This window comes from Crocodylus siamensis, chromosome 3 (assembly GCF_052110815.1).
Source record: "Crocodylus siamensis isolate JL-2025a chromosome 3, ASM5211081v1, whole genome shotgun sequence".
Classification (NCBI taxonomy): domain Eukaryota; kingdom Metazoa; phylum Chordata; order Crocodylia; family Crocodylidae; genus Crocodylus; species Crocodylus siamensis.
Genome location: NC_143397.1, coordinates 241,518,152 through 241,543,410, shown reverse-complemented (window position 1 = coordinate 241,543,410; position 25,259 = coordinate 241,518,152). Strand labels below are relative to the sequence as shown.

Below are 25,259 nucleotides of genomic sequence, written 5' to 3'. Positions count from 1 at the left end.
AGGGGCACCCCTAGCCCAGGTTTCTTCCTGCCCCTCCCCTCATAGGCAGGGGCTTCAAACCCCCCGGGCCCGATGCCTGCTCGGCCGCTGCCCCACTCCAGCACCACCCAGCCAGGAGGCCTGACGCCAGCCCGGCGGCTCCTGGCGGGGGCCGGTCTCGAACCCGCGGCGCTCGGGCCGCCCCGCCCACACGTCCGGCCGCAGCCAATGAGGTGCCGAGCCGCGGGCGGTCCGCGCGGTGTCGGTGGGGCGGGGCGGGGCGGGGCGCTGCTGGCGGCCGCCGGACCCGCAGCTCCGGGGCGGGCTGTGTTTGGTGCGCTATAAAAAGCAGCGGCTCCGGCGCCCGCGCGTATTTCGCTGCCGGCGGATTTGGTGCCTTCCCGCGTCTCTCTGGAGGCAGCTGATCGGGGGCATTCAGCGCTTGGCTTTTCTGTCTTCCCTGTTTTTTAAGCGGCTGGTTTTGTTCCTAATTTTGTTGGTGTCCGCCGCGAGAGCGGGGCAGGTCCTGCTCGGGGCACGGCCCACGATGCCCAAGGATGGATCTGGTGGCGGCCCTTGCGTGGGGGGCTAGGAGCAGCGCGGGTTCAAGTCCCAGGGCGCTGTGGGGGGCGGCTGCTGGGGGCTGCTGGTAGGAGGAGGACTAGTAACAGTGGGTTTTTTTTCTTTTTTTTGTTCCAAGCCTGTGCAGAGCTAAGGAATCCAGTGATTGTCTTGGCTGCCTGTAGGTTGGCTTTTTTACTTTTGCTTTTTATTTTTTTAGACGAGATTTTAGTGCGAGGTGGGGGATCGGGGGTGGGGGGAGACTCTTTTCTAGCCTGGTGGTGAAATTGCAGCAGTTTGCGTGTGCTCGAGCCGGGAAAATGGAGGCTGTGATAGAGAAGGAGTGCAGCGCGCTCGGAGGGCTCTTCCAGACCATCATCAGCGACATGAAGGTAAGAGGAGGTGGGGGGATCAGGTGCCCAGGCCACCTGCCTGCCTGCCTGCACCTGACAGCCACCCTGCAATTGCACCATAAAACCCCGCTGCATTGAAAGGTGGTTGCATTCGCTCCTCACCCCACCCAAAGCTCCCCTCCTTGCAGAGATCCTGGCTTACTTTCCTGGACGTGCATCGGTGTCAACAGCACACTTTTAATTTCCCATTTATTCATTGTTCACCTGATAGCATTTTGTTCCTGAGTTGCTTGCAGGACAGGACTTCCCTTTTCAGTGGATGTTCAAATGTGCCTGCCCTTATCTTTGGGCAGGTGGGTTCCTCTAAACCCATTGTTTTCTTTTCTTTTTCCCCCTCTTTTCAATGTTGGAGCCTGGTAGGTTCCTAACAGAATAAATGGCCAGGGTGTAGTGGAAGAGACCCACATTAATGGATTTGAGAGCCCTGGGGTGGGGCTGGGAGGAACAGCAATGCCATTCGCAGGCCAGGCTAGGCTGATGGGTGCAGTTTAAGGATCTAGATCTGTGGATAAAAAGTTGATCAGTTTTTGAGGACAAAACTGCCTGTTACCCTGTTCTGCCATTTGCATGTTGGTTAGGCTTGTGAAAATGATAATTGCCTCTTCCTGAGTCCATGTTGAAATGCAAAGTGCCCAGGTTCCTGAAGCTGTGCCCCTTTGCAAACAGTCCCTTGGGATCCTTCTTGTGAGATGCCCTTCAAGTGAGGAGTTGTTCAATTTACACTGGCAGCCAAGTGTGGGTTTGTTTTTTGTTTTTTTAAATTGGGAGGTGTTTGCCTGCCTGTCTTGGTAAAAATAAAATAAAAGCTGGACAGTATTTTAGCAGTAATGGTTTAGAACCATTGGAAGTAGCACGATAGCAGTGTAATGCAGCACTTACTGCAGGATACTGCAGTGTGCCCCTCCACCAGGGGAGCTGCCTTCCTCCAAAGGGGCTCCTGAAGGGAGGGACTCAGGAGCTTGCACTTGCCGGATAATGAGGGAATCCTAATCTAAATGCAGCCAGTAGTGAAGTCTGGAGGTTACACTATTAATAACCTGTGTCACAGCCTGCTCTAATGCATGTTTAATTGTTGCATGACTTTTTGTTGTATTTTGTCCCCCAGAAGGGCTGAGAGAGGGTTCAAGGGAAATGGGTTTTAAGAACTGAGGGATTTACTGGTGGAGGTGGGTGTGTACTGGATGGGAGCCTGGTTTTACTAGCTGGAAAACCCGTTGGCAGTGGAACATAGGTGAAGGTTTTTTATTGTATGTTGGCACTGCTGGGCTCTTTGCTTCGGGAGTTAATTTTTGGCTCACATGCATACGGTCTTTTCTCTGTGCTGATCTGTGGAGGTATTTTAGTTAAAAGCATAAAGGAGGAGGTAGCTTTGGGGGAGGGTTGCATGCAAGGAGAGCACTGCAGTCGATGCTCTCATGTTTTTCCTGTCATGGGCTTGTATTTTTTTCAAATTCTGGTTTGCTCGACAAAGCGCAGGCTTTACCTATAAAACAAAAAGAGCACCACCTCTAAGCATACCACAGAGAGGATATGTTGTTCTACCTGGTGAAATCTAGGATGCTTTTTAAAAAAAAATATATATATATATGGCAGAACAGAAAATGTGGCTCCCCCCCCCCCCCCATCTTCTCTCCAGTAGAAACCATGCATCTTATTTTGCTGCTTTGGTAGAGAAACTGCTGTTGTCCTGTTTTCTTATGCGCTGGTAGTTGCAGAGGAGCCCTGGCTCATCAGAAATCTCTCCGCACGATGAGAACAGGCGTGGACTTGTTCCCGCCCCCGATCTTCGATAACAGGGAAATCTCATGTAAATTGGCCCTTGCACAAGAGTTGTGTGAGGTTTATAGAAGAGAGCACTGCATCAGTACTTAACCTTGTACTGTTTAAAGAAGAAACACTCCTGGTCTGTGTTCAGTGCAAACAACCATTGCACCTGTGCTTTTATTTGATGCAATTAATACAATACAGTGAGTGGAATATTAGCTAATTCAGCTGGTTATAGACAAAGCTGTCAGAAAATCAAACTTTCAGAAAGGTTTTGACAAATAGGGGCTTGGAGCTAACCACGCCTTTGTTGCAAAATGTAAGGGCCATTTCCTTCAACTGGGAAGGTTATAATGAGGATCCCGTTTATTTGGTGATGATGCTGTAGGGTTTGCCACAGAATCCACCCCCCTTTTTAAGTAAGTGTCTAGCCATCGTGCTCAGGAAGAAAGCTGGCAGAGAGAAGAGAAGGCAGACCAATACAGCATCAACATTACTCAGTATGGTTGTCAACAGTGGGGGCAGATGAGGTCTATTTGGTTGCAAATGGAGATGAGGATAGATTGCTTAAGATTAGGGCTCTCTGTATTAATGCTAGCGGCCAACTTGTTGGCCATCACGTTGGCTGTGCCAGTTATTACTGCCTAAGTTGCCTTAGTGTGGACACTGTATGGAGCCTAACAGCAGGAAGAACCTGCTAACAATGAGGGTGATTAAACATGGAAATGGACACCTCCGAAGTCAAATTTCACAACCTCTCTAAGTGGAGGTCAGACAGACATTTGTCTGGAATAATTTAGACTGGTGCGATCCTGCCTTGAGGAGGGAGTTGGGCTAATTGACCTCTGGAGTCCCTCTTAGTTTTATGTTTCTGTGAATAGCTCCAAATTAATAGCTGCCCTATTAATTCATTGGTGTGTTAACTTTGAAACCTAATAAGGACTGCTTGTATCACTATGGTTATCTGCTTGATCCTTGCTCATGCTAGCAGAGATGTTAAACCAACAGACAACTCGGGACTGTGGAAGGAAGCCGTTTCCAGGCATCCCAATTGTTTCACTTTCAGTGTTTTCCCAGAAATTTCTACCATGCAGTTTTGGCAGCTATTTCTAAATCAATAACTATGGGGCATTGTGTAATTACGTTTTAAATATCAAATTAAACCACACAACGGATGTTGTATTAATAGTTTCCTTATTTAATTCACTAATCCTTTTCAGTCTTTTTTTTTCTTTTCTTTTAAAACTATTTCAAGTGACTATGAATTCTGAACCATCTGACCCCTTCCTAAATCCATGGACAAAATCCCAGCCCTCTGCTGCAAGCCTTTCTCATGGAATACAGAGGAACAGCCACAAAACACTTTTTTTTTTTTTTTTTTTTTGCCAGGTTCACAATTGAAGCCGTTCTTGGCAGCTTTGTTACAGAATCTGGATTTAGCCATGGCAGCATTTAAGAATTAAAGAATCATTGAACATTTAATTAGCGATAGAAAAGATCTAATAGTTGTAGGTCTTAAATGATCTTAATGCATTCTTGTTCAACATAGGAATGTTACACCTGTAAGCTATTGTATTCTCATGTAAGATCTTTTTCAAAGTGGTCAGAACTGTAAAAGAAGAAAAAGAAAACACTTACTTTGTGCCCTCCTAAGAGCAGTTCTCTATGTTAGGCTAACAGTGTGCAGGTTTCCCTTTGAACGCAGCGTACTTTCTGGAGCTCCCTTTGGGAAGGTTGGATTTGATCTGAATGTAGTGTAACTCATTTGTGGCAACAAAGTACAGAGAAGCAATGTGCTGTTCATTTCAATATTTTGGGTAGCATCAGGGAAATCTGTGCAGATAAGTTTTCGGAAAGCCTTTCAAGAGCGGTGTTCAAATGAGCCTGCTGTTTGATGCAGAGCATGCTCCCTTTTAATGTTGCTCTTCCTTTATTTTTAGGCTCCTTTTAGCTTATCTACTTCCCTTCTCTTTAATCGTACTACTTCCCATTCCCTTTACAGAAAAAGCAAGAGCAAGGAATTCAGTGTTAAAATACTGGCATGTAACATATGAGCAACAGTACATACATCCTTCTACCCTCCACATTTGTCTCATCTTTTTTGGTTGAAAGCTCCTGGGAGCTTTTACCCTGCATTCATACAGTACCTAGGTTCAGGGACTTGTGCTGAGTGGTGTCTTCAGGCCTCCTGGAAACCATGTGAATGACAGGCGGACCTGGGTGGCTGTCCTTGAGTTGTTTAAGTTTTATATTGAGCATTTAGCTGCATTTTACAGCAGTCTTGAAAATATTACTCTAATTGCATTGATTTTTTTTTTTCTTTTTCCTTTTTCCAGATTTAGGATATGAGCAATGAATGGCACCAGGAAGGGATCGTAAATTGTCTACTTAGACAATAAAACTTAACATTTCCAAGAGAAAATCCAGAGCCCTGAAGACATTTTTCATTGCCTGTTGGGTGAAATCTCCCTTTAGGAACTGAGAGCACAGGATTAATTACTCTTATTTTAATTTAAATTGGATCTAGGCACTGCTAACTTCACTCCTGTTGTGGCTAGTAATGCTGTTTGAGAAGGCAGTGCAATGTCTCTGCTGTCAACCTTTTGAAAACTGTGGCTCTTAGTTATAGCAGGGACAATGCACCTTATGTTGTTGGAAATGAGAACTCTCAAGTATTTGCCAGTTTTTTGGTGTATTTTTATTATGTGGGATTAGAAGTTTTTAAACTGCTTATTCTATAACTCAGCTGAAGATGTGCAAGAATTGCCACCATTTGGTATTTAGCCCTTAGCACTGACTCATTGGTTAGGGACAGCCCTTGGCAGCTTCTTGCGCAGGATGGGGACAAACTTGCAAAACAAGTGAAAATGTTTGTGATATGACTGAACTGTGACTGTAAGGGAGTGCTGATCCAGTACAAATAGAGCTGTAGGTCCTGATTTTGCAGATGGATCCCTGCACCTACAGGCTTGTATCTGCATGTGTTTTATTTCCAGGATCTGGACCTTACTTCCTGTAGGGCACCTCAAACAAATAGTCTCTAAATGCCTTGGAGTAGGGCGATAGTTATCAACTTCAAGTTAAATATAGCCACAAAGGAGTAGATCATCTTCAAACATGATGGGTAGCTGATTTCAGGCTTTAGCTTCCCTCCAGTGGCTAACATTGTTAGTGGAGTTTTTTTCATTTATGTTCTTATAACAATCGATTTTGAAATACATGTGCCAACTATGGGCTCAGGGAGAGGGAGAACAGTTTTCCTGGCATAGCCTGGTCCAGTGCTTGCTACATTCAGTTAGCTGGTTTGTGTACAAAGACCCTTAAGAAAGCTGTGGCCCATTCCAAATGCACAAGCTTTAGTATTTACACCAAAAACCTAATTTCTCATCTCAAAGTATTCTGTTGTCAATATTTTATGTGATTAACAAATACAGCTGATTTTTTTTTTCTCCAGTGTATGTGCAGTTTATAAAAATAGCTCATTTGTTTGGGCTGAATTCTTTGCCCTTGATCAACAGCTGGTAGTGTCTTTTTGTAAAGGTTTTACAAGATTTTAGATTAAAAAAACCGTCTTCATGTTATAACAAACATGGAAGATGGTTTAGGAAGAGAAATGCTGAAAGGCTCCTCATGTATTTAATCTGCATTTCAGAAGCAACATAAAACCATTTGTTTGGGAAGGTATTTAACAAACAAAGCTAGGCTGACCTGTTGCTTAGTGGCTCTGTTTTTATGTTGCTATGCTAGTTCCTCTCTTAAGTTGTGTTGCTCTTGTCCCTCACTTTTCTCTTAATGTTCTCCTGATTATAAATTGTTCTGTTCTTGTACTGTGAGCTGCCTTGCACCTTTGTTGGGAAGGGTAGCATAAATACATGTATAAATATGTATTTAGAGGTTCCATGTTGTTGTATAGAGCTGGGAATATGCTCCACTATGACCTTTCTCTAAGGACAGATCCTTGGCTGACTTAAATTCACTGCAGCGAAGCAATGATAGCTTGCCTCATTTGAGGTTCTGCCCCTTCAGTGTAGACGATAGTTTTTTGTTTCCTGATGTTGTCTGGAGGGGAAAATGCCTGAAAACTGATCTGGAAAAAAAAAAAAAAAAGGCAGAATGCCCTTGGCTTTTTTGGGAGGGTTTACAGTAAAGGTAAGCCATAGAAGGGATTGTTCCTTGTTGCATAAAAACGTAATTGCCTGAACAAATGTTTGAGGACAAGTCTGTAATTACACTCTTGGTGCTAGTTAATACATAACGAATGATGATATTTTTCAGAGTTCGCTGCTTCCTTCCTCACTTCTGAATCTGGAAAAGATGTAATAAAATCAGCAGCATAAAATATAAAGTGCTTTGCTGCATAGGCATGTCTCTTCAATGCAAACTTGTTGCTACAAGTGATGGAGCACCAATAATCTGACTTGGTGTTTGTGAAATAACAAATCCTACGTTTTAAGCAGGAGGGAACTAGTGGTATCTCTGCGGATATGCCCAGTACAAGGACTACCGCACGGGGTAGGAAGGAAAAAATTCCATAATTGCAGAGCAGAACAACAGAATGAGAATTGCAGTTGAATGGTATATTGACCTAGGTCAAGCCTGCCAAATCAGGGGGGTTCTGAATTAGTAAGGAGTCCCTCAAAAAGGTCACTAGCTAAAGCGAGCTCGACTCCTCAGTTATACTTGGGGAGGGGGGTGGTTTCAGCATAGCATTATGCAGGGTTTCAGTAAAATGCCAATCACTGGCATCAGTCTAGTATAGCACTTAGGTGGTTGCAGACCGTTAAGCATGCAAGTAATTTATTGAAGTCAGCAGGATGGTTTGTGTGCTGCTGCCGGACTGGAGTTGGGATGTTAAGTAGCTTGTAGGATCTGTTCTGTAGCACTCTTCTTCAAAAAGGGAAGATGTCTGCAGACATTAACACCTACCTTCACAGGAGCAATTACCCCATTTTCTGAAAAGGCAAGGTAAGGATTGATCATTTGGTAAAGGAGTAAGTGGTAGAGTTGGGTTCGAGTGCTGTGGAGGTCCTGGCTTTTGGTACCGTGCTTAGATTAGACCATGCATCTAATAAATCTTTTGTCAGTGGTTCAAGCTGTATTGATGTTCCCTGGTATGAGGTCTCCTTGTTTGCTGGTACAGCAGATGATATCTGCAGAACTGTATCTAGTTCTGATTATGACAGTTCTCTGTCCTTTCTGCCTCCAAAATGTTCATCTGAAGTCAAAGCTGTTGGGCACTGCTCCTGTGTTTTTAATGGAGCAGCCAGAGCATTTTAATCTGAAGGATTATGTTTAATCGAAAAATAATGAAGAATCCGTAGTGGCTAGTTCACTCTGTATTTCTCACCCTAATTGCCAATAATGAGTTGAGGCAGATGAGAGCAGTGATGCGTCACTTACGTTAGTCTTGGGGTACAAGTTGAAACATCTACTATGTGTTGTAGTAGCTGTTAAAGCACATCTTTGTGAATTTACTGGCATTAATGGTAGCCTGTGCAAACCCAAACCAACGATTATCATTCTTGAGCAATTCAAATCCTGCAATGAGCCAAGTGAGATCAATGATTTATCTGAGCCCCAAGCATGTACTTTCTAAAGTAGCCCCCAAACTCCTTTTTTTTTTTTTCTTGTCAGGCCATGAATATTAAGAAGTTGCTTCAGATTTCAGTGACTAATAGTTAAGTCATTGGCACGTCTATTATTAAGCCTTGTTTTATGGTGATAACCTCTGAACTTTTCTGTGCTTAGACTTGACATAAGTGTGCAGCTTGGGGAGAAGAAATTCCTTGGGATAAACCAGTGGTGTGTCACAAGAATTGGGAAGCCACCCAAAGAATAAAGCCCTATGTAGCTTGGGATCTGCCTACCTGAAAGAGACCTTTCTGATTGTGTCCAGAACTGGCCAAAAGGGGCGTTTCTCAAAATCTGGGGAATAGAAATAGGTGATCCACTGTCTCTGACCCTGGACATTATTTAGTACCCATCTGATGAAAAATGTGTTAAGTCTGGTGCACAAGCAAAAGCCCAATTCTTGTGTGGGGTTTTTTGTTGGAATAGTCATGTTAATTCTATGGCATGTTTTAAATAGAGTTAGACTTTTGTAGGAGAAGCTGGTCAGCCATTAATATATTAATGCACACGGAACAAGTGGTTGGCACTGTTATTAATAAACTTTGTTCTCAAAGGGAATGGTCAAATTTGAACGGATCGAATCCCATTGCAGTTAATGGAGTTACCAGGCCATAGCCCTTGGCATTGCTTTGAGACTACCCTGTATGCATTAACTTGAATGAGTGCCTCTTGATATTTTAATTATCTTAGTTTTGATCTAGTTGAAATATTGTGGGTTTAAGTGCCCGCTGTGCATGCTCGGAAGCTTTTTCATAATGATTCAGTGGATGAAAGGCTGTATTGATGAGTCTCTGTGGAGGAATCCCCTATTCAGATTAGAATGACAAGTTTGCGAGCAACTCTGAGTGGAAGAACGTGGAACAAATGCGCTTTCCCTGGAATCCTTGTCTAGATGCGCTTGTCTTGTGCAAACAGCTCTTTGTAGCACACCACCTTGGATAAGAGGCCAGGTGCTTCACCAGCTGCAGCTGGCCCCTTTTTTCCCCCCTTTTAAAAGACCTTCCATTTTGAGAGGAGCATTTCAGTAGACTGCTGGTGGAAATGTAGTCATCCTAATACGTTTGGGAGGGTTTTTCATAGTAGAACACTTACAAACGGTTTGTGTTTGTATGTGTGAATGTATATATGCATCCTAACTATCATCCTATATTATTACTAGGTTTGCTAATTAATATATTGGTATTTTTTTTAAAAAGGGGCTATTCAGAACTTTATTTCCTTCTGTTATTCTGTAGTAACATCAGGCCAGAGGCAGTGTAAGTGTGACATCATCCTTTTTGGCATAGCAGGTGGACGTATTGGCTTGTGATCCAAGTCCTTCAGGATGCTGCATTGATTTGGCACCCATGAATACCGTAAGCACAGGAGAATTAATGTACTTCGCCATTGGTTCAGTTTAGGAACTGTGTTGAGGTAAGGGTTTTATCTCAAGGTAATCAAACAAAGAAAAGGAGTCTCTAACATTAAAGTTGCATCTGATCCATATTCCCTCCTTCCCTTAAACAATAGTTTGCGTTTGCCGCACTCTGTTCAATTGTCATATTCCACTCTGAAGGTGACTGCATTTCCATACCTAAAGAATTAATTGTAGTACTTTGGAAATATAGAAATAATAGCGATCTTGTAATATTCTTTTTTATTCACTGGGGGCTATAGTTGTTTTCTCAGACTTATACTTGCTTGGATTGCTTTCTTGAGTTGATCAAGATGTTGCCATACTTTTAACTATGCTAGAAAGCAGTGTTTCTCAATTTCTTTGCCATAGTGGGCCACACCTGCAGCTCTCAATATGTTAAGTGGGCTGTACCCACACAGCTTGCTTCCTGTGTATCCATTTAAAAATTGCTTTAACAGGGTGTTTCATGGGCCACAGCAGTATGCTGATTGGGCCACGTGCAACCCCATGGGTCACAGGTTGAGAACCACTGCTGTAAAGTATCCTTTTCTTGATATTGTTGATAGAGCCAGAGAGACTTTTGCTTTAAAAATAATTATGTGCCTGGTTTCTGTCTTATTGTATATAAACAAATTAACAGTAGCTTTGCTTTCATCTAATGTGTTAATGTTTTTGCTGGCTATGAATGGTCAGAAATAGCGGTGGCCACTGGTGGCACAGGCAGCTTTCGTGTGTGGCATATGGCAGATTTTGGAGAGGATGGTCAGTACAGTGGCAGATGAGCATAGAGCAGGAAGCAGAGCATCAGATCAGGCAGGAAGCACAGGTCAGGGAGCAGAAACCACAGGAGACTGGGTAGGAGAAAGTTATTAGGGTGGTACGCAGAGGGGCAGGGATAATTTGTGGCACATCTGTCAAAAAGGTTGGCATTTGCTGATCTAAAGTACAGTTTATTCAAACAGACTTTCTCATTCTCATAGCAGAAGAGAATAGGAATGCTCAGGGAAATCGAAAGGTGGCAAATTTAAAAGCAGATGAAAAGAAATAATGTTTCCATGCAGTGCAGATATTATTCTATATACATCTTTTATTACTCTATGTACATTGGTGTCAGATTAGCACATTTCTTGACTTCAGTGCTGATTTAAAAAAAAAAAAAAATCATTGTAACAGGGTCTCTGGCAGGAGCCCTGTTACTTAGACTAAAACCTGGGAGCTGTGAGTAACAACAGCCGGTGAGGTGGAGAGGATTATCCACCTAACTCATGATTGGCCCATGGACCTGGGATCCCGGGGGTAAAACTAGAGGTGAGAATGCCTTTGGGCACTAGAAAGCCAGGAAGACAACTGGAGACGGGATACTTACTGGAAGTTGTAGCCACTGCGGTGAGTCCAGAGGAGCTGAGGCTCTGTGACGTGGTTCAGCAGGAGCTCCCTTTGACCAGAGAGGGGTCCCGGTTGGGAGAGACCAGCATCGGCTATGGGAGAGCAGCTGAAGCTGCTCCAGTCTCCAAAGTGTTGAGGGGAAGACGGGGTGCAACGAGCACAGCTGCTAGCAAGCCAACTACTGGCAATAAGTGGCGGTGCAGGCTTGGGGTAGACGGGGATGACTCCCTGAAAACAGGTAAGGCTGAGCCTGTAACAGCCAGCCCTGGCAAAGTGGGGGGGCTGTTCCAGGCAAAAGATGCCGGAGAAGGTTCAAAGACATAGAAACTGTGCCTCACTAATGAGTTAATTAGTGGCATGAAAATGGCAGCAGTTACTTACCTTTGAGGCTCTCGTTGGTGGGGATCTGCACCAGAGCTGATGGCTGTGCCCAGCAGAAAATTGAGGAGGCTGTTGCCTGCACCTTGAGCAGCTGTAAAGGAAAAAGAATAAATCTATAGGTTGATGTGATGTCTCGGGGGTTATTCTGCGAATACCATCGGTAACAATATACCAATCTCTTTCCTCCCTACATAAGATCAAAGTCGTGGCAGGCGACTATGAGAGGAACCAGGTGGTATTGCACAATGCCGACAACAATCATTATATAGCAGTTAAATACAAGTAAGAAACAAAATTTGGAAAGTATGTAAACCCTCATGCTTTTAGATGCAAGCTTCTTCCCAGTACTGGAAGTTTAAAGGTTTTTTTGCACTTAGGCAATGATATGAGAATTTGCTTTAGTGGACTTGCTTGTGCTTTTTTGAAGCTTCTAGCATTGACCACTGTTGGACCAGATACTCAACTGTGTGACCATGGTTTTGATCGAGTCTGGCTTTGTAAATTGTAACACTGCACGTTTTAGAAAGCTCGTCCCATATTACATTTAGATTTCTCAAGCTTTGTTATATTGCTTAGAGGAAAGTTGGCATGTTGTTTAATGGTATGTTTTAACTTTTATATTGACCCATGAGAACCAAAGTGGATAGTTTTTAATCTTATTTTTAAACCATGGACTGAAACTGCTATTTAACATGCTTGGATTTAAATTTATTCCATCTTGAGCTCTTTCCTGTTTTTTGTCTTGCAATGTCAGGATCTCTCATGACAGGACATACAGTGTATTTGATATTGCTGAACTTGGAGAGATGATTCACTTCCTAGAATATTAATAGTGAAGTTTAGAAAAGGGGAATGTGTGGGTGATGGGAGAACCGAATTGTCAAAACTGCTTGTGCCTAAACAAGATGCAAACTGATAAAGAAGGTAGCAGTAATTAAATGTGGCTCATTAAGACAAGAATGAATACATTTAAAAAAGAAATCCCTCAAATAGATGTGCTTTGCATAGCTATAGACCTGCATACGAGATGAAATGTTTTCAGAAAGCTGAAGTTTTCATGGTGGCTTATTGGAAGGTGGTAGTCCCCCAGCTTATTGCATAGTTGGGGGACAACCAAAAATAGCTCATCAAGTAGGTGCTTGAATTTATTTAAAATGTTTTTTCTAACCTAAAAAGTGAACAAGCCATGCAGCATATGAAAAATAAATAAAGCAAAGGGGGAAGGAAAATTTGTTCTAAGTTACTAGGAAGCTTTAACCAAGGTGACTGAATTTCATGTGGGGCTGCTCTTTTTCTCTTGTATCAAAGACCCTGTCCTACCTCTCCGAGCCTATGAAAGGGAGCTCCAGAAACCATCAAGTCCAGGCCCATGTCTGAGGCAAGGTTGTTTCTGTCCAAAGCGTCCTGCACAGAATCCGTTGTCTAAACTATTAGCGGAACTACACGGTCAACCCTGATACAACCACAAAACAGTGCCCTTACTTGCCACAGGTAAAGCAGGGGGACCAGAGTAGCCAATGTCCTGTTGCTGCAAAAGGTGTTAAAATATATTTGAGAAATCCAAGGAAGATGGCCACACTCCCTGTTAGAGGAAGGCAATTTCTCTCCTCTTTCCCCCCAGTCTGTACCAATCTGACCATGGGGAAAATTCCTTTCTGATTTGTAAATACAGCAATCGGTCTGACCCTGAGCAGAGGGGAAAGACCCTCTCTAGGCTTAAAATCTCAGCAGGAGCATTGGTGTAACTCAATGAAAATACCCAGCCTTTGCTGCAGCCACCACCCAAAATGCCCCTCATGCATGTAACAGCAGGAGTTGGGGGAAAAAATTCCCTCCTAGCCACATGTGGAAAGCACTGAAGCGCAGAAGCTTGGAAATGTACATAGTCAAACGTGCACGTAACTGCTCCTAGATCATCCCTGACCAGTCCCTGTTCAACCTCCTCTTGAATACCTCCAGAGATGGAGAGTCCACGACTTCCCCAGCTTGCTGTTCTAACAGTGGAGAAGTTTTTTCCCCCATACCCATTTTAAACGTACTGTGCAACTTCAGGCTATCAGTCCTCATCCTGCTCTCTGCAGCAAGAGAGAGAAGATGTTTTCCCTCCTCTCTGGCCAGCCCTTCAGGTACTTGAAGACTGCTATCATGTCCCCTCTTAAGTGCTTTCTCTGCAATTTGGATGTGCCTACTTCCTTCAGTCTCACCTGGTATGATTCGCCTTTCAAGACCTATCATTTTTTTTTCTTGCCTGTCTCTGGATCTTCTCTAACTTTTCCACATCTCTTTTTAAAATGTGTGGCCCAGAACTGCACACACAACTCAAGGTGAGGCCTACCCAGTGCTGAGTAGAGGCACTGTTGCCTCCTATGTCTTGCACATAATGCTTCTATTGATTGGCCTTTTTTTTTTTTTTCAGCTGCATCATAGATGAGTGCTGTGCCTGTCATCTGTCAAGACTCCCTAGATCCATAGTGCTGCCATTCACCTGGGTGTCATCCATTTTGTGTTCATATTTTTGATTATTCTTTCTGAGGTGTGGCACCTTTTTAAGGTGATGGCAGATGTCTTGCAAGCGCTGATGTGGGCTTTTGTGGATTGGACTGCAGCGCTCCTTGCATTACAGATCCTTCTGTGGGTTGGGAGAAACATGCAGAGTATTTGCCTATGTTTTATAATTCCTGTTATCAGAGCTGGTTATGTGCCCAACCATAACTATCTTGCTTTTTTTTTTTTTTTTTAAGCACTTGATGTTACTGGATTAGTAAAATTGATTAGTTGGCCATGGCCACTGTATCTTACCACATGTTGATACATCTCAATGGTCAAGGTCTTCTTCTGAGGCCATCTTGTTATGGCTGCTTGTTTGCTTATTCCTGTTCTGGCTATTTCCATTTCTTTGAAAGAACACTGTTCATTATGTGGAAGTGGATTTCATGTAGCCAACTTTGCTTTTTTATGTACCCTTATTAAATACAGCACATAACACCTACTGCCACCAATTAGACTAGGGGTACTATTATGCTATAGGACTCCTGTTAATGCCATTTAATAATTGTGAAAGCTTTTTTTAACTAACAGATAAGGTTGTGTTCCTTTTATTTCAAGGACTTGCAGTTAGGAGCAGAGTACTGAATTACTGGACAGACGGATTCACAGTTTGTGGGAGGAGGGTGTTATTAGGGTGTGAAGTTTAGCATCAGTATTATACCTGCCTTTAAGGGTGGTTTTTTTTTTTTTGTTTTTTTTTTTTTTAGTATAATGTTAGCCAGTGACTTCTGCAGTATCAGTGAGAAGTGCTAACTTCCGTGACTTTACTAATAGTAATTTTGTAATTCCTGTGTATAGACAGACGTGGTGGTCCTGTTGCTTAATATGCACGCCGACAGATACTCCAGTGAAAAATATGGCATGAGGACTGGCGTAGAATAGGATTGTGGTGATAAACTTGGCTGGTAGGAAGTGGGGGCATGTTGGGTGGGGTGTGGAAACTTGGAGTAGTGAAGGGTGATACCACTGCCTGTTGCCCTCGGCTTGCTGTCTCCCTCATTGTCATCTTTGCTGCTGTCGTCTTTGGTCAGTGTCATAGGAGCTGACACCAGGACTGGAGTCACCTAAACATTTTATTTGGCATAGGGAAGAGTGTGCATACGTTTTAAACTGCTTTTTAAGGACTTTCCATCACCTTCTCTCTCTTACTTGCAATGTGTCAATATAAGCTATTAGAGAGAAGCTTCCTCCCCCACGCCCCGCCCAAAGCAGAAAGAGGCACATAACTATTCCTTTTGTTAAGCTGTCAGGCTGTTAGGTTTATCTAGGATCACAAACCCAATTCCAGCGCTCCGGATTCTTTCTCAGCCTGGTGGCTGGATCTGATTTCAGTAAGTGTGACACCCTTCAGCAAATCTACTCTTGCTTAATGCATCTGTATCTGGATGGCAGGTTTTTTTTGGAGAAACCTGAGCAGTCCCGTTCACTGGATAAAATAAATATTTCCTCTTCTAAAGCTTGATATTCCTAGATAGAAGCAACCAAAATCAAGATTATTCTCAAAGTCTATCAGCGTGTTAGCCTAAAAGGAAAGAAGAAAGCAGTTTTTAAATATTCTTTTCTCTTTTATGTAGTGTTTGCTTTATAATATGAAAGTGGCTCACTTGATCACTTTTTATACATCGAACATTGTCTTTCCAAATCTGCCACTGAGTGGTCAATGCACAAACCTTTTCCCGCTTGCAGATTTATGACTACATGTGTTAGCTTTTCCCATGCTTTTTCCTTCACTCCAGGGCTGGAAGTTGTTTGCTAAACCTACCTGAGCAGCACTGATTTTAAAGTGAGTTGAGTTGAGTTTCCGCTGAACTCTTTTGTGGAATCCAGAAGCAGGCATAAATGGGATTTGTTGGCAAAATGAGTCTGCTATTCAAGGACTTTGAGAATAACCTGAGCAGTCTTTGCCTTCTATGCCACTTGTGCCTAGTGGTTCAAAAATGACTTCAGCTGTCCAAAAGAAGCTGTGACTTTTGTTGATAAGTCTGTGATCAGAGTGTGGTCAGTGTGTCAGGATTTCTCCCCGAGCCAGTAGACCTGAGTATGGCACGTCTGAGGCTTGAGGACTTTCAAGAGCTGCACTGGCTTAGCCTGGGATGGGGATAGGCAAAGTGTGGCCTATGGGCCGGATCTGGTTGGCCATGGACTCCATTCCCCAGCAGTCCCTGCCTGCCTGGCTTGGGCTGCTCACCATGGAGACTTCAGCCCCACCTAGGTGGGAAAGCTCATGTAGACCAGCCATAGCCATGCTGGCAGAGCAGGGCAGGGGGCTGCTTTGGAGCCACTGGGATCTTGCGATGAGGCGGCTTGCTGTGGAACCAGGGCCGAGCCGCGATCTGCAGCCTGCGCTCTCCAGGCAGGGGCGTGCAAGCAGGGGATCGCAGCTCTGCTCTGGCTTCTTGCAGCAGTGACGGCCTGGTCTGGAGCCGGGGCAAGGCTGCAACCTCCTGCCTGCGCGCCCCTGCCCGGAGCGTGCAGGCTATAGATCGTGGCTCTGCCCTGGCTCAGAGCAAGCTGTCCCCGTCGCAAGATCCCAGCAGCTCTGGAGCAGCCCCCTGTGCTGTTCTGCCATGTGCACTGCCCACGCAGCTGCAGTTGGTTTCTATGGCAACCCCAGCCTTGAGCTTTCCCATGCGTGTGGCTGGGGTCTCCATGGAGACCGACCCAAGCCATGCAGGTAGGGGCTGCTGGGAAATGGAGTCCAGCTGCCCTCTGGATTGGCTGTTTTGCCCACTCCTGGCCTAGGACCTTCAGATTACTTTGCTGCTGTGTGTGTCCCTGAAGGGACATCAGTATTTTAACTGTGGACTGACCAAATACTGACGGGGAGGCATACTCTTTCATGTTGCAAGCTGAGTTAGTTGGTGGTGAGCGGTTAGGACAGTGCCCTTCCCACAATTCACATAGTTGCCTGACCCAAGGAGAAGACTCACCCATGTTATAACTAATCACTTTTATAAACTAATTAAGCAATAAGATAAGATGATGCTGTCTTATTGCCTCATAATGATATGCCTTGGTTGGTAGGCATGCAGCCAAAGGCAGAGCACTGCTAAGTGCCAAGGCATATCATTATGGAGTATACCTTGGAGTATTTTACTGTCATGATAAAATATTAATTTAAAAGAAAAACACAATGTGTGACCTTTAAAGCTGAAAAACTAACTTATTAAATTAAGCGGATGGGTACTTTTTGGGGAAAAGGCCCCAGATAACAAGTAGTTTATATATAATTTTCTTTTTCAACAAAAACATTAAAAGGAAAAAAAATCAAACCAGAGCCCTGCAAATGACTGGCTGTTCTTTAAAGTGGTGGGATTACTGAACAGAGGATTTAGGACCTTGTTTCCTAGCTGCGCTTCCTTGCAGCATTTTCTTCATGCTGAACAGGGGCTAAAAGATAAAGGAAGACTGCCGCTTTTACAGATAACATTTGAGCTCAAATGACTCTGACATTTAAAGGAAAAAAAATTGATTTCCTTTATCAGCTGTTTGTGCCTTTTGCAATTTCTGATATCAGAGATAGCTGTGGGGAAACATTACACTGAAAAACGCTGCATTACTTCTCTTCCAGAGTGGCCTGAAATCACATTTGTATGCTTAGTCAAAGCAAATTGATTATAGTCAGATTTTCAAATTAAGAAAGTAATGAATATTGCAATGATTATTTCTCAGGATTAAATTGAATGGATGGTTTATCTGTGGATCTAGACTGTTCCCATCACTATTCAGATATTTACTCCTGTAAGATTGGGAGGTGCTGTTACTCCACTCTTATAAATATAGGGAACACAGAATGGCAAGGATTTTGTCCAACGTGGCACAGTAAAATTGTGGCAGAGAAGAGACTTCAGCCCAGATCCTCCATTAGTACTGTAATCACAGGAGGCTCTTCTCCATCTGTGTCTTGTAAATCTTACTCTGCTGACCCTGCTTATCCTCCTTCCCAACAGCTGGGAAGTGTTTAACAGCATGCAGTCAGCTCCTGTGAAGTGAAGCTGTCACTACTTTCAGAAAGAGCCCAGGGCACTCGGTCCTTTTTAAGATTATATTGTTGGAAGCATTTGTTTGGAAGGTCTAAAGGGATGCACAGTGTAATGCACAAAAGACTTGAATGTCATTAAATGGGTGAGCAGCGGGGAGTTGAGAGGGATGATGAAATTGCTGTCCTGGGTTTGGAAGAGCTGGTTCTGAGAATTGGCTTGTGAAAGTTAAACATTTGTTTTGTAAGATTTGCAGGGGAAAGGTCAGAGCAGTAGAAAAATTAAGCAAGTTATGGCTGGCTGAAGGGATTGTTCGAGTGTTATTGTGTATGATGGTAGAAGCCACTCCAAAGAAACTACTGCTGGAAAATGGGATTATTGCTAGATGGTAGACGATCAGACCCCAAAGGTTTAAAGTGCGACTGAGTGGACTGACTGCTGTTCTGGTACCAAACGCTGTGCCGAACTGCGGTTGAGATCAGCCATTCTTGGGCTGGGTTTAAGACTCTTCACAGAAAGAAGTTCTATAAATATAATTAAGGCAGCTGAATTGAATTGAACCATTTCATTGAATCGGTGCAATACCTGAACACTGGCTGGGCCTAAGCCTTAAAAGTGAGAAACAAGATGTGTTGAGGTGCCAGTTGTCTATTTTTGATCTTGATTTCTTTGTGATGCATTTTGGCCAGATGACCAACGCCGCCTTCTCAAGTTATATTTGAACTGTGTGTGTCCCTAGAAAACATAGGTGCAGTTAACAGCACAGTACTGCCATTGAAATGGCAGTATAATTAGGCTGCTTTGGTATCTTTACTTGTCAGCTTGTATTTTGCTTGAGAACCTGGTAGGCCCTTAGGCCCTGCTGTTAATTGTCAGTACTTGGAAGGTGCCTGGCATACACATGCATAATGCATGGACTGTATGTAGGCATGTGCTGAAACACCAGCAGCTACTGCTGAGATGGCGTTTGAAGTAATACTAACAGGTTTAAGGAAGTGGCATTTATTAATTAAATAGGTTCTTCTATTTAAATGGTGACAGTTCTGGTTTAAGATTATAGTCCAGGTCTCTTTGGATTGAAGACTTTCTCTTCCTCATTAGATGCAGTCACTAAGAATTATTCTTCCCTATATTCATGGCCATGTGTTTACTTAGTTTATTAAAATAAATGTTTGGCAGGTTCCAGACCAAGAGCTCTCTCTTTACCCTCAGAACAGTTGCAGCTAGGGCAACAGCAAGCTTCCTCAATATGATTTCATAGATTTCATAGACATCAGGGCTGGAAGGGACCTCTGGAGATCGAGTCCAGCCCCCTGCCCAAAGGGCAGGAAGTCAGCTGGGGTCATAAGATCCCAGCAAGATAAACATCCAATTTACTCTTGAAGGTGTTCAATGTAGGTGCTTGAACCACCTCTGATGGCAGGCTGTTCCAGACCTTGGGGGCTCGGACAGTAAAGACATTCTTCCTTATGTCCAGCCTGAAATGGTCTTGCAGGAGTTTGTGACCGTTCGACCTCGTCATCCCTTGGGGCGCTCTGGTGAACAAATGTTCCCCCAGATCCTGGTGGTCACCCCTGATAAACTTATAGGTGGCCATCAGATCACCCCTGAGCCTGCGCTTTTCCAGGCTAAAGAGTCCCATGGCTCTCAGCCTGTCATCGTAAGATCTGTTTTCCTGACCTCTGATCATGCGCGTGGCTCTCCTCTGGACTCTCTCAAGCTTCTCCACATCCTTTTTGAATTGTGGAGCCCAAAACTGGACGCAGTACTCCAGCTGCAGCCTCACCAAGGCCGAGTACAAGGGGAGAATGACGTCCCGGGATTTGCTCGAGAAGCATCTATGGATGCAAGCCAGCATTTTGGTCGCTTTACTAGCCGCAGCATCGCATTGGAGGCTCATGTTCATCTTGTGGTCAATGATGACCCCCAAGTCTCTTTCTTCTGTAGTGCTAACCAACGTAGCACTGCCGAGCCTATAAGGGTGCTGCAGGTTTTTCCTCCCAAGGTGGAGAACCTTGCATTTTTCGGTGTTAAACACCATGAGATTCTCGTCTGCCCATTTGCTGAGCTTGTCTGGGTCAGCCTGGATCACCCGCCTGTCCTCTGGCGTGAATGCTTTGCCCCAAAGTTTGGTGTCATCGGCGAACTTGGCCAGTCCACTCCTGACTCCAATATCCACATCGTTAATGAAGATGTTGAACAGTATGATGCGTTAGACCTGCACAACCCATCTGTAAGGATGAGAGGAAGGGCCTCTTTCTTACACATTTAATGCTGGGCCTTTCTGCAGATATTACCGATGACTCATATATGTATATGAAACTAGGACAACTGCTATTGGGAGTATAACTCGAGCAGTTCCACTAACCTAGCTCCCATCCCAGCGTACAGATCTCTAGTTGGCATTGTCATGCTTTAAGCTATCCAGCCATTCTGGGGTGTGGTTTGAAGCTTAGGTGCTGCTTGCTCATACTCTGCCTTCGTCTACATGTACCATCTCCCTGTTACCACTCTTATTCCAACTTTGTCCACTGAAGGAATTGCAAGAAACAGCAGAAACTTAGACGCAAGCTTCCTCCTGCCAGCACAGCTTCACACAGACCAGGGGTTTTGTTGGCACTAATAGGTCCTCTGCTGGGCATGATCTCTCTCTGTTCCCCAGGACAGCATAGCAATACTGGCAGATGTTTGGGATGTAGAGGAGGCCAGGTTGGAAAAGTAGCGGAGATGCAAATTAGTTTGCGGCTTGAGTTAACCTAACTCTGCTCTTGTTTACTAAATTTCTGTGTAGCTTGAGTGTTCCTGCGCAACCCTTCTCTGTCTAGCTATAAATTAGCTGCTTGTCACACCCCTACAGTGCATCCCCATGAGTGGGAACATGCGTGTTTCCTGGGCACAAATGGCACAATGTGTGCCTCTGCTGCTTGTCCCCGGGGAATGCCAGTGCCATGTGCTCTGTGCCGAAATGCACGTTGCCCCAGGTGGAGGAAGGGAGGCTGGGGCCAGGAACTGTGCTGGCCCCAGCACCCTTACCTAGGATCCTCAGGGCCTCTGGGAGCCCTTGCTGCAGGGAGCCTGGCCTGCAGCTGGAGCATTGCCAGGCTTCAGTTCTGGGTGGTGTGCGCTGCCACCATGTGTGCTGCCTCACTTTTTTTTTTTTAGGTGTGGGTTTGTTTGTTTGTTTGTTTGTTTTGGGGGTTGTTTGTTTTTTTGAGATCCTGGGGTCAAAAAACCCCTGGTGCCACAATGTAGCAGTGCTGGGAGTGCCTGCATGTGTGGCATGTGCAGTGTGTGGCACCGCCGATGGGTCAGTGGTGCTGCATACTGCACACCCACGCTTGTCTGGATGCACCTGCAAAGGCTCGTCTTTCAGGCAGTATATCTTATTGTGCCCCTGAGTCATGTTTTTTTTTTCCCCATCCATGGCTGTTTGATGTTGATGCTGAAGTCAGTATTAATGTTCTACCATTTCTTTAGTTAAGGATTCTTCAGCTTTGTCTTATGGGTAGTGCATTAAATTTAAAGAAGTGTTTTTATGTTGTTGCTAGTGTTCAGAAGATGGTAAAGGGTCTAACAATAAAATTCTGGTTTAGCTCTGAGTTTCCTTCCCCCTTCCCTTTTCCATGTGATGCTGTGTGGCAAAAGTAAAATGCCTGTTCAGGGGTTATAGATGACACTGCCCGGATTCAGTAAAGGGCTTACCTGTGTCTCTGACTTTTTAGGTATATAAATAGTTCAAATGCTTGCATTTCAGATGTGTAGTCTGGCCTTGGTTTGGTAAAGTTCTTGTGTAACCTGTGTTATACCAGTGCAAACCACACAGAGCCATTAGCTATAACAGAACAAAACAAAGTTTCCAATATAACTCTGGATGTGAAAACTATAAAACTGACCATTTTCTTTCATGTTGAACAAGATTGGGCCTTGCTGACTGGAAGGCACTGCATGAAATAACTCTTGCGGTGAAATCCCATCTTCCTTAAAGTTAGTGCCAAAGCTGTTAACTTCAGCTGGGTCAGGATTTTTTACCTTCAGATTCAAGTGTCTGAACATCTTGAAAATTTAATCGTGTGGTAAGCTTCATGGTGGGGTCTTTCTCTGCTGACGTTTCTCAAAGATGGGGAATGTATTCCAGTCAGTTCACGAACCATGTAAAACAAAGTATTGTCAAAAACGTAGTTTCTGAGCCTTTAATAAGCTGAGTTGAAATAATATTTGGAATTTTTTGTCCTTGGGAACTCTTGAGTTACAATTATACATGAAATTGTATATTTTTACAAAACTTTTGAGTGGGAACTACTACGTTCTTTTGTACCTATCTCCTTGTATACTGTAGATTCAAACAAAAAATAAAATGGCTTTTTTTTTTTTTTAAATGTTGGGGTGAAAAGTCAGCTCTTCTATTAGGTCTCTGTTTTTATTGGGAAGTGCAAATCATGTCAGACTTATTGAGATAGATGCTCATTGTTTCACTTGGAATCAGGGCGTGAGCTCGAGTTGTTGCTTCCACGGAAAGTTGGGTCTGGTTCTTATTCTTACGAGCTGATGGACTGTAGGCAATAGGAACAATAAGGGACCTAACATCCTAACAACTTGATTTGCTGCCAAGTATGTCAATAAGCAGAAAAGTTAAAGGGCAGTCCTGGTACAGAGTTCATGCAAGAGGGTGGGGTGATCTCTGTTTATAATGCCCTATCTGAAGACTAATTTGGTTTGTTGTTTCTCTTTTTGTGGGTGGGGAGGGTGCTTGGCAATGATTGGGCCAGTGGTGTGCTAATACCAGGGTCTATTATGCTAAACAGTATTGTTTTGTTGTTTCCTCGTTCTTTCCCATTTTATCTCCTCTGTATCCATCTATTGTCTTTTGTCTTAATGGTGTACTGCTCTGGAATTTGCTGCTGGGCACTACGGTAATACAAATAATAAGTATTTTCCTGTCCAATTTGATGGAAACAATTGACACCTGTTGAGGCTAATAACATCTATCCACCCCAACTCCATTTGTAGCATGTAGTAATTTTAGCTTTGGGTATCTGTCTTGCTTAAACTTCAACCATACCTTTTTTTGGGGCGAGTGAGTGTCTTCTCATGTAGTAAAATGAACCTTGCTTTTTGTCCCTCAGGCAACTGGTATCGTTAAGGATGATGAGGGAAAGACGAGCAAAAGATGAAGTTACCTCTACTCTGGAGTAGATGCTCTCTTGACTTGGTCAAAACAAAGACTTTGAACTTGCTTGTTGGTTCTGTGAAAAGTTTAAAAGCTGACACTGTTTGTTTAGTATGCTTTGCTTTTTTCATAACTCCCTCTCCAGCCCCCATGAAAAGGAAAAAAAATGTCAGGGTTTTTATATTGAGAAGCCATAAAAAGTTGACAGGATGTTTCGGAGAAGGAAGACTTGATATACTTAAGAACTGCCCCAAAGTATCATTGGCCTTCTCATTCCCAGTTCTAGTTCTGAAGTCATTTCCCAGGTCAGTTGTAGCAGTTGTTTCTGGAGTAGTTCACAAGTAAAAACCAGCCGTTGCAAGAGCCTCATCTTCTGCATTGTGCCAGTATTTCTCCTCTCTGGTTTGAGCTTTCTAGCATTACCTTGGGAGATGATGCTTTTGAGGTTTCCTTTGGTAACTTGGCACAATTGCACGAGAAGTTCTCGAAAGGAGATCTGGGACCTGGTATTTGCCACAAGGAATAGGTGCAGTGACAGGCACTGGGAGTCTGCCTTCTATCTTTAGATAGTTATGCAACCCCAGCTCGTCGTCTCTTAATGCTGTTCATTTCCGTGATACCCTTGTGAAATATGGTAGTGTAATACTATCTTCATTTCCCAGATGGAGAACCTTAGTCCCCCTGGCCTCAGACCTGGATTGTCAGACGTTCTTTAGACACTTAAATATTAAAAATCAGGTTCTAATGGACTTTTCTAGGCTCATAAGTCTCTGATGGACTCTTGGTCTCCTGGCTATTATGTTTAGTATTCACTCTGCTGCTTGTGTTCAACAGATAGGTTGCATAAATTGAGGACCAACACAAGTTTTAGTCTTGTTTTTAGGTTCGTGTGTTTGTTTAAACCAGGTGGCAGATAAATTGTTAGAAAAATGTGTTCAGGGCTTAATTAGCAGAAACTGACTACATTTATTGCTTTAGTCAGTCGTCTTATTGCATGAACTTTGAATGTCCAAAATGACATTTGTTGTTGTTTCCTTTCTTTTCTTGCAGGGAAGCTACCCAGCTTGGGAAGACTTTATAAATAAAGCGGGGAAGCTGCAGTCTCAGCTGAGGTAAGCTTCATTCAGTCGCTCCAGACCCCTTGCACCCCACATATGTATGCATGAAGGGGGAAAATTGAATGTTTCTACCACAATAACTTATTAAATAACTCTGGGGTCAAAGTCATAGCATCATGGGATCCAAGAAGTAGGGGATCCCGGTAGGGACCTTCATAGGTCATCTAGTTCTGCCCCCCACCTGAGGCAGGATCATTGATATCCAAACCATCCTATAGAAACCATAATCAAAGCTATACATAAGACTACTGTCAACCCTGACACCACACAGACGTACCACCCTAACCTGCCACAGGTAGAGCAGGGGAACCACAGCAGCCACAGTATCATTCATATGGGCGCAGGCCATTCAAATTGAATTGCATATCCCTATGCCCGTTGTACTTTAAAGTACTGGGCAATATCTGTGGTTGGAGCCGATGTGAGCCTACTTGTATGCCCATGGTTACAACTCTTCCCCGCTCGCGGTCTTCATTCCTCTGAAAGGGGACGACACCTCTACTTGCTGGCAGTCCATGCCATTAGGTCAGTGTCGTAGGTTCTTGCTGTAAAATTCTTCAGAGAGAGCGGGGACTTCAGACGGCACCTCCAAACTCGGACTGCTCCCTGCTGCTCCGTTCCTGACCTGTCTGATGCTTAGCAGCTCAACACAGAAACGTCCTTGAACAAGAGCTTTTGGACCCAGGCCTCAGTTACTATAATTGAAAACTTGAGGCACTGAGGAACATCTTCAGCAGCTTCCTTTGGGACAGGACACTGACTTTTGTTTCCTGAGAAATCGAGTTCCAGCACAATTAATTATTTTGTAGAATATATTCTTGCTTCTGTAAATCCATCCAGCCTCTCGGAGCTGCTGGCCTGTGTGCATCTTGGCTGTCTGTCCACGGGCAGCTTTAGCATCTAAGAATTTGCTGGTTTTCTTCTGGGAAACATCAG

General features: G+C 43.9%; 1 protein-coding gene across 15 annotated transcripts in view; it reads left to right on the top strand.

The window, feature by feature from the left end:
* Window positions 1–284: 284 nt before the first annotated feature.
* Window positions 285–25,259, top strand: part of MTSS1 (MTSS I-BAR domain containing 1) — a 169,767-nt gene continuing 144,792 nt past the window's right edge. For all 15 annotated transcript variants that reach the window (XM_090040631.1, XM_090040625.1, XM_090040621.1 and 12 more), the window contains exons 1-2: window positions 285–932; window positions 24,256–24,317. In XM_090040631.1, the coding sequence (XP_089896757.1) occupies window positions 861–932; window positions 24,256–24,317 (134 nt within the window). In that variant the 5' untranslated portion in view covers window positions 285–860. The remainder of the gene's footprint in view (window positions 933–24,255; window positions 24,318–25,259) is intronic.